Source organism: Paroedura picta, chromosome 4, assembly GCF_049243985.1.
Source record: "Paroedura picta isolate Pp20150507F chromosome 4, Ppicta_v3.0, whole genome shotgun sequence".
NCBI classification, from domain to species: domain Eukaryota; kingdom Metazoa; phylum Chordata; class Lepidosauria; order Squamata; family Gekkonidae; genus Paroedura; species Paroedura picta.
The window spans coordinates 77,301,841-77,315,969 of NC_135372.1; the positions used below are offsets into that span (position 1 = coordinate 77,301,841).

At 43.4% G+C, this 14,129-nt stretch overlaps 1 protein-coding gene across 9 annotated transcripts in view; it reads right to left on the reverse strand.

Moving 5' to 3' along the window:
• FGGY (FGGY carbohydrate kinase domain containing) overlaps positions 1-14,129 on the reverse strand; it is a 479,871-nt gene that overhangs the window by 91,413 nt on the left and 374,329 nt on the right. For all 9 annotated transcript variants that reach the window (XR_013230268.1, XR_013230265.1, XR_013230266.1 and 6 more), the window contains 4 exons: positions 10,077-10,184; positions 7,221-7,282; positions 2,906-3,053; positions 2,258-2,332 (listed from right to left, as the gene is read on the reverse strand). Coding sequence is in view for 4 of the 9 variants with exons in the window: in XM_077333557.1 (XP_077189672.1) it covers positions 2,258-2,332; positions 2,906-3,053; positions 7,221-7,282; positions 10,077-10,184 (393 nt within the window). In the remaining 5 variants the exon portion in view is untranslated. The remainder of the gene's footprint in view (positions 1-2,257; positions 2,333-2,905; positions 3,054-7,220; positions 7,283-10,076; positions 10,185-14,129) is intronic.

Genomic DNA, 14,129 nt, shown 5'->3' on the forward strand with positions numbered 1-14,129 from the left:
TTTCTTCAAAGAAGAATCTTTTGAAGAAAAATATGGGATTCTAGAAAGTGAAGAGAAAGCTGCACTCAGGTTTGTCTGCATTTCTGAATTGTTATAGAGTTTGAAATGTTCTGCTTTTCCCCCTTCATTGTGTGTGTGTATATGGGAGGGGGAAGAACATGCCACAGGAAAGGCATGGGGAAGGGAGATTTAAATATGCTATATGAGACCCTTGTCCTTATATCCCTTTAGTTGGAATTGGTCCAACAACAGATAAGACTGAATTTAGAACAGCAATGTTCTACAATTTTAATGAATTTCATGTTTATATCTAGGCACTGTTTCAGTTAACATTAATGACAAATGCCACCTAATATCATGAACCAGTTACAAACCTCTAGAAAATTATAGCTTTCTTCAAAAATTAAAACTATGCACTAAGCATCACAAAAACAAAAATTAAAACCTGATTGTTACAGAAAATGACAAGTTTTCACCAACGCAATTCTTTGTTGCCTTAACTGTATTGCTGATACAAACAGAAGAACCATCAAGAAAAAAATAAGACATAATCAGTTCTCTTTATATTGCAGATTTCAATCATCACTAAAATCTGATACAGGCAAAACAGGTCTAAAGAAGCTAAACTTAAAATCACATAGCAATAATGTGCAATGAAACACTTGGATAATAATAAAAGGTTTTCCCAGGATATCCAACTGAGTTAGTTTCCACCTCATTAGCATAGAATAATTCTGTGGTACTTGTCTGGCATTGAGAAGTTGTTGACTGTAATCTCTTTCATGAAACAATATCGCCGTTCTCATTTTCCAAGAAAGTGATTGCATTTCTTATTTAAATTAAAGGGGGTAGTATAAAAGTACCCAGTATATTGGTATTACATGACTAAAGCTCAGCAATAATAGGACTAGCAGTAATATATTCCAGGTTCAATAAGAGTAATCCTGTTTTTGTTAGGAGTAATGCAAAAACAGTGTAAATGGCATTCATAAAGTCTGTTCTTACCAGCTAGACTTTATGGATTGCCATGATGCTGAATGTAAAAGCAATTTCCACTGCCTGTCTGCTTTTGTAACCCACATCACAAAACAGTAGCAACTGGTGCTTTCCAAGGTAACACTCAAACATGGCTGACTGGGCAGAAGGAAGCGAAAGAATTTCATTTCCATGCCAGGCCTTACATTGCTTTTGTAACATGTTTGCAAGGCTGTAGATTTACATTTCAATTAAATAGAATTCAATTATACAATGATGACTAATGACTGAAATTATCTATCAGGCATCAAGATGTAAGTAAAAGATGCAAGTAAAAGACCAGTTGCAGACCTCACTGTGTCAAAATGTTTATGAATGCCAGAATGTTTTGCTTGCTGAAAAATGCTACTGAAAGTAAAAGCTAAAGCAAAATTAAACAAATCCTGACAACTATTACTTTTTTCATTAGTCAGAAGCTGATGAGGTCAGGAAGGCCTTTATTTTGATAATCCTTCACACCTTGTAGAAGAGCATGTCCAGAGTCGAGTTAAATTCTATATAATGTCTCCTCTGCCATTCCCTCCCCACCTACTATCTGCTCATTGGGAAAGTTGTCCCTGTCACCAGTGTCTAAAGTAGTCACAGGAAAGGGAGTGACATACTGCTCCCCAAAAGCTGGCAAATGTCTTGAGTTTTACACAATGTGCCAAAGAAGAAGAGGCCCAGTTTCCTTTAACAGGAGGAGCCTTTTATAAATACAGCAACCAAGTGTAAATATAGTCTAGTAGTATACTGCCTCTCACAATAATCAACTTGACATTTTTAAAAGGTTTCAGTAAAATAGAACCTCTCTTCTCAAAAATTTTATTGCAACAACTTCATAAGAAAGACAGGCCTACAAAGAACTCACTAAAAAAATTTAGGGGCAATCTCCCACAATGATATAAACACCTAAATCCTGAGGGGAAACACCTAGGGAACTAGACTATGTTGAGATTCTCTCCCCCCTCCAATTCTTTAGCAATGGAGATGTGATTATTTCTATACTTCCCTTTGAAATTTACGTAATTCTTACCTTATGATAAAGACACTGGTAATTACAAATTTGTTACAAAAACAGGTATAGTCAATCTATAACACTGGATATGTTTTATTGTTATAAAAATGAACACTGTAGTTTGCTTTCCTATCAGGGTAATCCAAAACAGAGTTACAGCTTTCAAAGTCCATCGAATTTAGTAGAAATGCTTAACTGCTTAGGACTGCAGTGTAATTTACTTACTGCAATGGCTTGAATTGTGGCCAAATACAGAAGAGCAAGATCATCAAGGCTTTGAGATAATGTCAGTCCAACAACCTGCAGGAAAAACAAGAAGAATACCATTCTTGCCGATCTGAAATTTTAGTATTTACAGAATTATTTTATTTTATACTAGTATCAAAACCCATTTTAAAAATGGACTTTGAAATGGGCAGCAGGCAGAAGGGCATGAGAGGGTGGCCGCAGCTCCCTTTGGGCGGCAAAGCGGGCTAAAGGGAGTGGGAAGCCCACCTCTGCCAGCGGCGACAGGACTTTGTGGCCAGCAGAGATGCTGCAAGCCCCCCCCCCTCCCAGCAGGAGCATACCTGCGGGCCGCAAAGCCCTGTTGCTGCCTCTCCACATGGGCGACAATGGAGGCTGCAGCCACAAGGCTTCCAGCAGGCAAGGAGGGAGGATGGGAGCTGGAGGGGGAGGGCCAATCAGGATGGACCTGGACAGACAGGGCCCTGGACAGTCTCCTCCCAGGAGGCTGTTTCCCAAATATATAAGAGAGTGAAGTAGTGTTAAAGATTAGTGATGAAAACATTTAAAGAAAATTTAAAACACTAATTTCAAGCATTTATTTTACCTCCTTACTCTGTTTTGACCCTTCTGCAAAGACAGACTTACCATGCCCTTTAGAGTCAGATCTGCTAGGGGAGATCTGTTGCCATGGAAATCTGGCCAAACATGTAAATCAACAGTGAGGAAACCCACAGGCAAGGATTTCTTAATCACATCCAGGTGACCATTCAAGTACGTATATATACTTTGAGCTCTGCAAGGGAAAAGAGCAGAAAACAGGGAGGGGCTGGGAATAAGTGACAGAAGTTGTTCCCTGAACATCCTGGCTGAGAAGTACGCCTACGTATGCATGCTCGAATCATCAGAAAGCCCACCTGGAGTATGGTCAGATGTGGCATTAGAGTCTCATCTCAGCATTAGGGTAGCAGCTTGGTTGCAAACTCTCCAACCAATTCTCAGTGATTTCATCTATATTAACAGGTAGCCTCACCGACGGCATTTCATATTTGAAAACTCTCATGAAGAGGACTCCAGTACATGAGACTTCTGGAAAGCAACTGTGCACATGAGCCTGGCATGCAATATCTGCATGTGGAATTAATCACAGGACTTGCTCATGAAAATAATCTTATGTTTTAAGACTATGGCACAATGCAAATGCTGTTGCGCAGCTATTAGAAACCTGGGGTGCCATCCAGAGAATGCTTAATTTCCATTTATTTCAGTAGAATTTACGTGTACTTAATTTTCTCTGGAATATGCCCAGAGATGAAATCCAAAGAAAGTAAACTTCCCTCTATGTTCCAGTGAAATTAGAGGGAATTGTGATCTAGCCTTGGACAGCCTGTACTGCCTGGCATGCCAGCTGAACACGCTACTATGACTTACAATTACCATGCGTTCTAAATTTCTAGGAACAACATTTGCGTTTGCATCCTCTGGAACACCCTCATTTGCAGGAGGTAGGTCAGTGTGAGCATCTTCCTCTAATTACAATTGATTGGTTATTGTCTCTGTTTTGGAGGTCTAAGTAGTGATATTCATTTAGCCTCTGCATTTATATACTAATGAGCTTCTTGAGGGAATTTGGCATGTGTTTACTGCTCTGACTTATGACCTCCTTGCAGCTGTATATTTATGCTCTGCATTTATGCATTCAGCTACACATTGTTTCAATTAAGCTATAACATGTGTTTGCTATTGAAAGTATCATTCAAAATGAAATGCACACTGAAGAGATTAAACTAACTAATTCATATCATTATTCTCATACTTTAATATTTGTTTTATGTAACTTCTTCAGAGGAAAAATACATAGCTTAGACAGAGATTACAATTCTTCAGTGTCCTCATTTAATTCCTACCCACACTATCCCAGTCTTCCACTGAAAAAGAGAATGCAATCAGACTTCCTAACTTGACCTAGCCATAGTGATCCACATGACGGTCACCTCTAGACTTGCTGTTGTTGTTAGGTGCAAGTCATGTCCGACCCATCGCGACCCCATGGTCCCTACCATTTTGGTCCTTTATCATACCCATCTTTGCATGAACACTTCTAGACTAGACTTCTGCAATTAACTCTACGCAGGCTTAACCTTAACTCTGATTTGGAAATTACAACTGGTCCAGAATGCAGTAGCCAGGGTCCTTACAGCAACACTATGGAGGTCCTGCATTCAGCCTGTTCTCCAACAACTGCGCTGGTTACCAGAAGAATTCTGAATTAGGCTTAAGGTTTTGGTAATTACCTGAGGGATTTCCTTTCTGCCTGTGCCCCTCAAAGAGCTCTGTGCTCCACCACCTCCAACCAGCTAGTTATCGCTGGCCCTAAGGAAGTCTGTTTGACCTCAGCCAGGGCCAGAGCCTTCTCCATCCTGGCCCCCACCTGGTAGAACAAGCTTCCAGAGATCAGGGCACTAACAGAGTTAAAACAGTTCTGCAGGGCCTGCAAAAGGGAGCTCCTCCACCAGGCATTTGGTTGAGGTCAATTGAAGTGAAACAGCACCTACTGGGCCCCTGAAACCATATGACTGAACTGACCAACCATGGGTCTGTTGGATTGTTATCTTCCCTGTTTATTGTCATTACTTTCATTTGTTATAACCACTGTTTGATGTACTACTCTTGTTACGTTTCAAGTGAACCACCTTGAGCCCTTAGGGGCTGGCTGGCTGGCTGGCTGGCTGGCTGGCTGGCTGGCTGGCTGGCTGGCTGGCTGGCTGGCTGGCTGGCTGGCTGGCTGGCTGGCTGGCTGGCTGAATGAATGAATGAATGAATGAATGAACAAACCTAGTAAGCATGTAAAACACTGATGACATTTACGAAAATATTATTGGTTGTTTACTAAGACCCAAGAACCTGGGGAAACCTAGTAGAAATGGAATACAAGTCCTTGTTATAAACCATCATCCAATTAAGTTCATTTTAATTATATAGATACTGAGGACAATTTGATTAAATATTATTTATTAATTTATTTGATATCTAAACTACCATTCCTAGCCAGCTAGTTCACAGTGGCTAACAACAATAATTAAAATTACAATATAATATCAATAAAACATTAATTTAAAATGCCACCACCCTCCCCAGCCTACCCCCAGCTCCCATCCAGCAACCCTTTATCCCACCAAGCCATCAGTTTCTACAATCAATCCCGAGACAATGTAATAGGTTATTGGAGCAGCGGGGGAGAGGGGGGAGATCTTCCTCCAGTTCAGCCTGGTCTCAACCAAACGCCTTGTGGAAGAGGTCCATTTTACAGGCCCTGCTGAACTGAACGAGTTCTTTCAGGGCCCTCAGCTCTTCTGGGAGTTCATCCCACCAGGCAGAGGCCAGGGCCAGGTCGAGGCCAGGTACATCTCACAAGGGCCAGGAGTCACCAACCTATTACTGGTTGATAGATCGAACCCAAAGGGTACTTGTTCATGGTTCAGCATCCTCTAGGAGAAGAGTGAAAAGTGGAGTGCCCCAGGGATCTGTCCTGGGTCCTGTGTTGTTAAAGATATTTATAAATGGTGATTTGGATGAGGAATTAGAGGGGGTACTTATTAAATCTGCAGATTATACTAAACTGAGAGGAGTAGCAAACACAACAAAAGACAGAATCAGAATAATAGGATGATCTTGATAGGCTCAAGAAGTGGACTAAACTGAATGAAATGAAATTCAATAGGGACATTTAGGTAGGAAAAACCAAATACACCAATATAGGATGCAGGAGACTTGTCTTGCCGTAGTATGTGCAAAAAAGATCTAGGAATCTTAGTAGACCATACATTCAACATGAGTCAGCAGTGTGACTCAGTGGCTAAAAAGGCAAATGGGATTTTGGGCTGTATTAAAAGAAGTATAGTGTTCAGATTGCACAAGGCGATGGTACCACTTTGCTCTGGTTAGACCTCAATTGGAGTATTGTGCTCAGTTTTGGGTACCACAATGAAGAAGGACATAGATGAACTGGAGCAGGTCCAGAGGAAAGCAATGAAAATGGTGAGAGATTTGGAGACAGGACAGAGGTGGAGAGGGAGGTTGTAGTACTCTGCACCTCGCCATTAAACCCTGCAATGGGCTCCAAGGCCCTCTACAGGGCTCCGGGGGAGGGGGAGGGGGAATGCTCACCACCTCCCCCTGAGCCCCATGGCCACTTTTGCACTCTCCACGCTGACGGCCCTGCCCAGGAGAGGCCACTAGAGCCCGCTGTATTTTGTCTACAGTGGGCTTTTATGCTAGTTAGAATATAAGATAAAAACTTACATAGCTTGTGGTAGTTTTCAAAGCATTTTACAAGTATTGATGATTCATATAAAACAATCATTTAAGACAGGTCAGTGTTTTTAACCCCCTACTACAGATGTGTCATATAGAATCCTGATTATTACAATGTATAGAACAGCTGTGGACTGAGGCTGCTGTATGACCAAATCGGTAAAGAGCTTCAGGCGTATGTGTTCCTTCCCTCCCATTCCTCCTCCAATTTCTTCCCTTTCATCCAATTCCAAACTGGGAAGCTATCATTTGTGCTCATCTTGAAAACATGGTTTGTAAATGGTCATTTCTAATACCGATTACTAAGACACAGCTTCATATCTGGGTGTAACAGCAACTGTGGGGTTGCTGAAAACCAAGAAGTAATTAATTTTCTCTCAGTCTCATCATGAAATACTGATAAGAGTTGCACCCTTTTTGCTCCACTAAATCAGTCCTCAAGTGGATATGTTCACAACAGCACTGGTTATTCTGTATAATGAGAAGTATGAAGTATAAGTATGTAAAGAAAGAGAAGGAAATTAAGATGACAAATAGCACAACCTGCAATCAAGTGAAGCTGGAATATTTCAGTTGAACTAGTTTTTTATTTTCAACCAAAACAATGTTTCTAAGAGTAAGACTGTAAACAAAAAATAAAGATGGTGACCTGGTTGCAGCTTTTGTTTGTAGTTCTGGGAAAGCAGCATGTCCTTGGATGATATGCTCTATCTTAAGAAGCAGAGAGAGAGAAATTGATAAATCATTTTACATATAATTTCTTGGGGGGGTTTAAAGAAAAATGTTGAGATGTTGAAATGTTCCAAAAACACACATTGTACTGTATGCTATCAATTGGTCAAATTGTTTTAAAAAACCCAGCTGCAATGACAACTACTAGGAATGGGAAACTCTGGCTAAGTGTCTGGAATCTAGGAGTCATCAAGACACATTAACATCTCTGACTCTACCCCATTACAGCAATCACAGTCATTGTTTCGTTTCTGTGAGGTTCCATCCTGGGCTTTGTCTTCACACCAGATAAACCCAACACAGGGTTTCTAGTTGCTTTAACATAGACAAGAGATGACATCAAGTACATAGGGGCTAGTACTCCAGCCTTAGCCCAAGGTTACAATTTTCCTTTAAAAGTAGAACACCTAGCATCCATCTGTATTCTGGGATTCTCTGCATATTCCCTCTACATGTGACCCTGTCTTCATCTTCCATGTGTGAATACTCTGGGACTTTCTGTGGGTATGTCTCCTCTTCCTGTGTAATACTGGTTGTTTTGCTGCTGTTTCCTTGAAACTCTCAAAATCATGATAGGTAAATATTGTCTCTTTCCCCCAAAATGCTACCCCTTTTAAGCCCTTGTTTTCCATGGACTCATTGATTGTATGTTTTACATGTTTTTGTGTGCTTTTATTTCTTTGAATTCTACTTAATAAAAACAACAGTCCAGTTTACTTTGAATTGGTTTGTGTAGAGTTTCTTAAAAGAATATACTGGAATACATAGATAGAGATCCTGTAGCTACCTGCCGCTTACTGTAGATATGTGCCTCCAAGTAACTTGCTAATTCTCCATCCAAATTCAAGAAATCTCCTATTTGGGTAACACACCTGATAGCCCAGATGCTATCAAAGGTTCTGGTAATTACCTTCAAGGCCATTCCCGGTCAGGGCTCAGTGTACCTCCCTGCCTATGCCCCCAAAAGAGCTCTGTGCTCCACCGCCACCAACCGGCTAATGGTCCCTGGCCCTAAAGAAGTCCGCCTGGCCTCAGCCAGGGCCAGAGCATTCTCTGCCCTGGCCCCCACCTGGTGGAATGAGGTCCCAGAGGAGATCAGGGCCCTGACGGAGCTTAAACAGTTCCGCAGACCCTGCAAAAAGGAGCTCTTCCACCAGGCATTTGGTTGAGACCAGGCATAACTAACCAACTGCGAATGAAGGGCCCCTGCCTCCCCCCCCCCAGAACTCCACCAGAGTGCTCTGGACCTGTTGTGCCATTGCATTATTTCATTGTTGTACTGTTATATTATATTGTTATACTGTTACAACCCTGTTATTAATATTATTGTATGATTATTATTAACAAAGATTGTTTGATGTATGGTTCATAAGTTCAATGTAAATCGCCCTGAGCCTCTGGGGAGGGCGGTATATAAATAAATAAATAAATAAATAAATAAATAAATAAATAAATAAATAAATAAATAAATAAATAAATAAATAAATAAATAAATAAATATCAGTGACCCCCTAAACCAGTGGACCCCAACCACCGGGCCGCGGCCCTGGCACTGGGCCGCGGCTCCCTCTCCCCGCCTCCCCCGCTGTAAGAAACTTCCCAGGCCGCAAGCTTGTGGCCCGGCAAGCTTCTTACTGTGGGAGGGGGAGAGAGGGAAGCAGGGCCGCACACACGTGCATGCGCCATGCGTGGCCGAAACAGAAAGTGCTGCGCATGCGTGTTTTCAGCCATGAATGCGCACTGCACATTTTTTGCCATGCATGTGCATTGCGCGTTTTCGGCCGCGCATGCGCTGCATAAGTGGCCAGGCAATCACCCTCGCTGCTGCCGCCGGTCCCCAGCCTGAAAAAGGTTGGCGACCACTGCCCTAAACCACTTGTTAGGGTAATCAATATCATAGGGCAGGTATTAGGGGAAAGAAGCAGCAGACGCCACTGTTTCTGTCCATCACAAGCCTCCTGTGAGCATGGTCAATATGTCAGTTCTGAGGCTGACTAGAGCCTTTTAGTGGATTAACATTTAGGTCATGTAGGGTAGTGGTCCCCAACCTTCTTGTGGTCGGGGATCGCCTCCGAGGGTGGGAGAGAGCTGGCTGCTGCAGCTGCGCGTAAATGCCTGTGGTTCGGCCACCGACACTGATGGAGGACTCATCTGTGCTCGTGCTGGTCTCATCTGCACTTGCATCACCTGCACCGCTGCTGCTGTTGGCTGAATAGGTGGGGCTTAGTGGTGAGGAATTGGGGTACGATCCGAGCCCCGGGCAGGATGAGTCCTACCCAGGCAGCCATACTGCCCTTTACCCCAGTAACACCCCTGTTGGCATCAGCACCTCAGTCCAGCCCAGACAGTTGGCTGGAGCGCAGGGGACAATGCCAGTGGGTGGATTCCACAGCGTGCCAGCGAATCACTTGGCTGATGGCACGCTGTCAAGGCAGATGAGCGCCAGGTGCAGGTACTTCAGGGAATGACGTCTCAGGCTGCGTGTACGGCCAGTTAGCAGGTTGCACTTAAACGGGGCGGCAATCACGCTTCCTCTTGGGTACAATCTGAACACTGATCCCTCTTATTGCCTTGCCAGCCGACGGCATAGAAACTCAGACTCTGCCAATGATAGCTTAGTGCCCGAGTAGGGCAGCAGAGTTGGGCTCTATTGCTCAAAGTCATTCTATCCTCTTCCCAGGGCATAAACAGTGTTTCAGCTTAATGCTGAAAGCTAAAATTCTTGCTAAGACACTCCAAGTTCTTCATTGGGAAGAAAAAAGCCAAACATTACCAGTTTTCCTGTAGCACTCTGCCCTCCTTCATTTAGCCAGAACCCTGGCACCATTGCTGAGTAGTACGGTCCCCAAACACCAGGAACAAACAAAGGAGACTCACTTATCTAAAAAGATAAATCCAAATCTGGTTAGTCTAAAGTCCAAGGTAAGCCTTAACTTTCATTATTAACATGATAATTGACACAATAACATAAGCAAAACAAGTGGATCGCTATCCCGAGAAGCTTATGCTCTAAGTTCCAATGATATGAGAGAAGGAAGAAGAGGAAACATCTTTGCTTCCATTCTGCTGGTATAGTTTTTAAGTGTGGCAGATTCTAATCAGGCGAGCTGGGTTTGATTCCCCAGTCCTCCACATGCAGTGAGATGGGAGACCTTGGGTTAGTCAAAGTCCTGTTAGAAGCTGTTCCCCTCAGAGCTCTCCCAGCCTCACCTACCGTATTTGCCGGCGTATAAGATGACTGGGCATATAAGACGACCCCCCAACATTTCCACTCAAAATATAGAGCAGTGGTCCCCAACCTGCGGGCCGCGAAGGCCATGGCGCAGGGCCGTGGCTCCCTCTCCCCGCCCCCCCCCCGCAGTAAAAAACTTCCCAGGCCGCAAGCTTGCGGCCCGGGAAGCTTCTGCCCTGCCGGTCCCCAGCCTCAGAAAGGCTGGGGACCACTGATATAGAGTTTGTTACATTACATTACAGTACTATGGGCCACTATGGGCAGCTATGTCTATCCCAACTGAAGTGCACCCGGCGTATAGGACGACCCCTCCACTTGGAGGCATGTTTTTCAGGTGGGAAAAGTAGTCTTATACGGCAGCAAATACTGTACCTCACAGGGTGTATGGTATGCAGAGAGGAAGGAAAGGCTACTGTAAGCCACTTTGAGAGTCCTTTGGCCAGTGCAAAAGGGGGTATAACATTATTATTATTATTATTACAGGTTCCTTCTTGCAGACAGGTTAGAACGATCTACGTTTACTGTGATGGCATCTATGTGGTAGAATAGGTGTCCCAAGAATGTAAGGAAGCCATCACCTTGCCACAGGATTTTTGGAGGCAGTGTAAAACCAGGTTATTCCAGTTGGTGTTTATATGAACTGAGACTCTTTGATGCTCTCATTTCTGGGATCTGGGTTATAATAATCGTTTTCTATATTAAAATTTTAAATAATACTGTAAGTAATATTGTAGCCATGCCTTGAATCTTAATTTTTTTACACCAAAAATGCTGCAAATAAATATCAGCAATTTGGTCTTGGTTGCAAATAATTGCTTATGTCCTTCATGGCCCTGTATTATAGACCTCTCATGATGGAACTTATCCTGGATTTGCATGAAAAAACTCTGTACAGGCACAAAAAATGCTGTTGACAGTAAACTAACTTTGAGGAAATAGAGCTAAGAGAATTATTTGATGGTAACAGCAAATAATCAGTGACATAGGAATGAGGTAAACCTGAGATGAAGTGAAATGTTAATCTTTTGTTATACTGGCGAAGTTTCTACTTTGACCCTTCACATGGAACAAGGAGGATTCCAAACTTAAAGATTTTAATTAACAACCTTCCCTTCCTCCTCTCATCTACCACACCCATGTCTACATGGTACATTAAGTACTTTATTAACTGGAACTCTTCAAATTAATGCTTGATGATTGGTTTTGTTTAATTGAGTCATTTTACATCAAACAAGCTAAAGATCAATTTTTTCGACAAAACAGACAAAACCTTGCTTACTAACATGGAAACAAAGGGGGTCTGGATCTGATTCTAGTTGGACTAAAGACACAGAAAGAGGAAAGCAACATGTAGTAGGAAACATTTTTATGCATCTAAGTTCAGTTCTCTCCTCTCAGTGGACCAATCCACAGTTCACTTACAGTTGTTTATGACCAGATACTGTTCTGCTTTCACAAAAAGGGAGAAGCAGTGAGGAAATATGCACAAGTAGTCTCCTGTCTTTACTCTTTGCCTCGTCCATGCTCTACTTTTCTCTTTATCTCCAACCCCATCTTTCTTTCCTCCTAATAACACTAATCACAGCACCTTTACAAGACTTCAGTGTCTAAGGTATTCCTTTCTAGCCTAAACTCCTCAGGTAAAGGTTTATCACCTCAGTAGACTGAAGATGAAGGGGTTGAATGGAAGATTGATCTCATAACCAATCTTCCTTCTCAGTGGTCCAGGGATGGGGCAGACTCTGCTTCTGGGAGAAGCTCACCTTTACTAGTAGGCAGAATTTCTAATATTTGTATGATTCCTGGAAGGGAAGGGGCTTCTCTCTCAGATCCCCAGTCTGGTTCTGAAACAGTATAGTTCCAGTAAATAGTTGAAAAGGTAAACTGAACACAATAAAGCTGCATGTATTTATTTATTTTATTTAATTAACAACCTTCCCTCCCTCCTCTCATCTACCACACCCATGGCTCATGGCAGGTTACAGCGTCTTATAAAATCCCCATTAAAACACCCATTAAAAGACATTAAAAAGCCCAACATGGTGGAAAACCCACTCCCAACCCCCACTACAAGTACGGTGGAGAAGGAGGTCTTATGATGTACTACTCAAACCCCCAGGGGGGGGGACGTCGATCTACCTTGCCAGCCCCAGCCTCAACGATAGACCTGTCTGAAGAACTCTGTCTTACAGGTCCTGCGGAATACTGAAAAATCCCGCAGGATCTTTACACATCTGTATAAACACAGATTATCAGAAGAAACTCCCAGCAAATCTCACCAGGAAGAGAAAGGGCAAAAATAAGGCAAGTTCAGAGACTGCTCCACCCCTGAAACACCAAGGAAGATTCATGGTAAGATAAATCTTCCATTGTCCACTGGTCTGCAGTGGGACAAGATTTACTTTTGGGACATAGCAAAGCAGTGGGGGACTTGTTGTTAGACTTTGGTCCTTGCCTCATGCCTCCAGGACAGGAAATGGAGGCAGTTCAGGGCCACGACAACATCCAATGCCCAGCCTAGGGAGGAGGGATGGCTCAAGTATCTTCTGAATATCTGTTTCTGGGAAGGTGAGGGAAGGGAGAAGGAAGAGGAGACCTGCCTGGAGCACAGGCATTATGGACAATCTGTTGCTTGTTGCTCCCAATCAAGGGGGAGGAAGTGGCTTTTCTTCATCTCAGACTGTGTGGCGGTGGAGGCACCTGAAACAGCGGAAAAAGAAGCAGAGGGAGCCCGGGCCCCTCCACCTCTCCTTGCCGTCAGGGCATTCCAGGACAGGGAAGGGACAGCTGGATGCCTGACTGAGTTAGGAGGGCCAGTCCCACTACCACCACTCCTGTGAGCCACCCGCCTCAACCCTTGCTTCCCTTCATGCACTCTGATAACAGTTGGTGAGTTCCTCCTCCTTCCCATGAGGTTCATTGGGGCAGTGACAGCAGTGGGAGAGGGAAGGAGGTTCCAGTCAGGCATGGCAAGGGTCCACCATTAAGGCCATGATCCTCCTCTTCATAGAACTTGGCTGCGCTAGGTAAGTGCACCACTTCCATGGTGATTTCCATTGCAGTTCACCCCCAAGGTGTGGCCTAAGATGTGTTTCACATCAAAAACAGTATTATGTGATGACTAACAGCATTTGGCATTCCATCCAGGTAGAAAGCTATATTCTGTCCTTTCATATGCCCGATTTTTGTTCTATTTCCTTGACATAGATATGGTATATAATAGTGGTTTTGTCTGTTAGATGTTCAGAAGCTCTAATCCCAGACAAACTTCCAGTCACTTGGAAACATGTTCTTTTTGATACAATACAGAGATAAATCCCCCTTCAAGGATCGCTGCCTTGTTGTGGCAAGGGGGCTTGCGTAGTTCAGTGAAGCTATGAGCTATGCCGTGCAGGGCCACCCAAGACGGACAGGTCATAGCTGAGAGCTCTGACAAAAGGTGATCCACTGGAGAAGGCAAAGGCAAACCACTCCAGTATCTTTGCCATGAAAACTCTATGGACAGTTCCAATAGGCATAACGATATGACGCTGGAAGATGAGCCCCTCAGGTCGGAAGGTGTCCAATATGCTACTGGGGATGAGCAGACGGCTA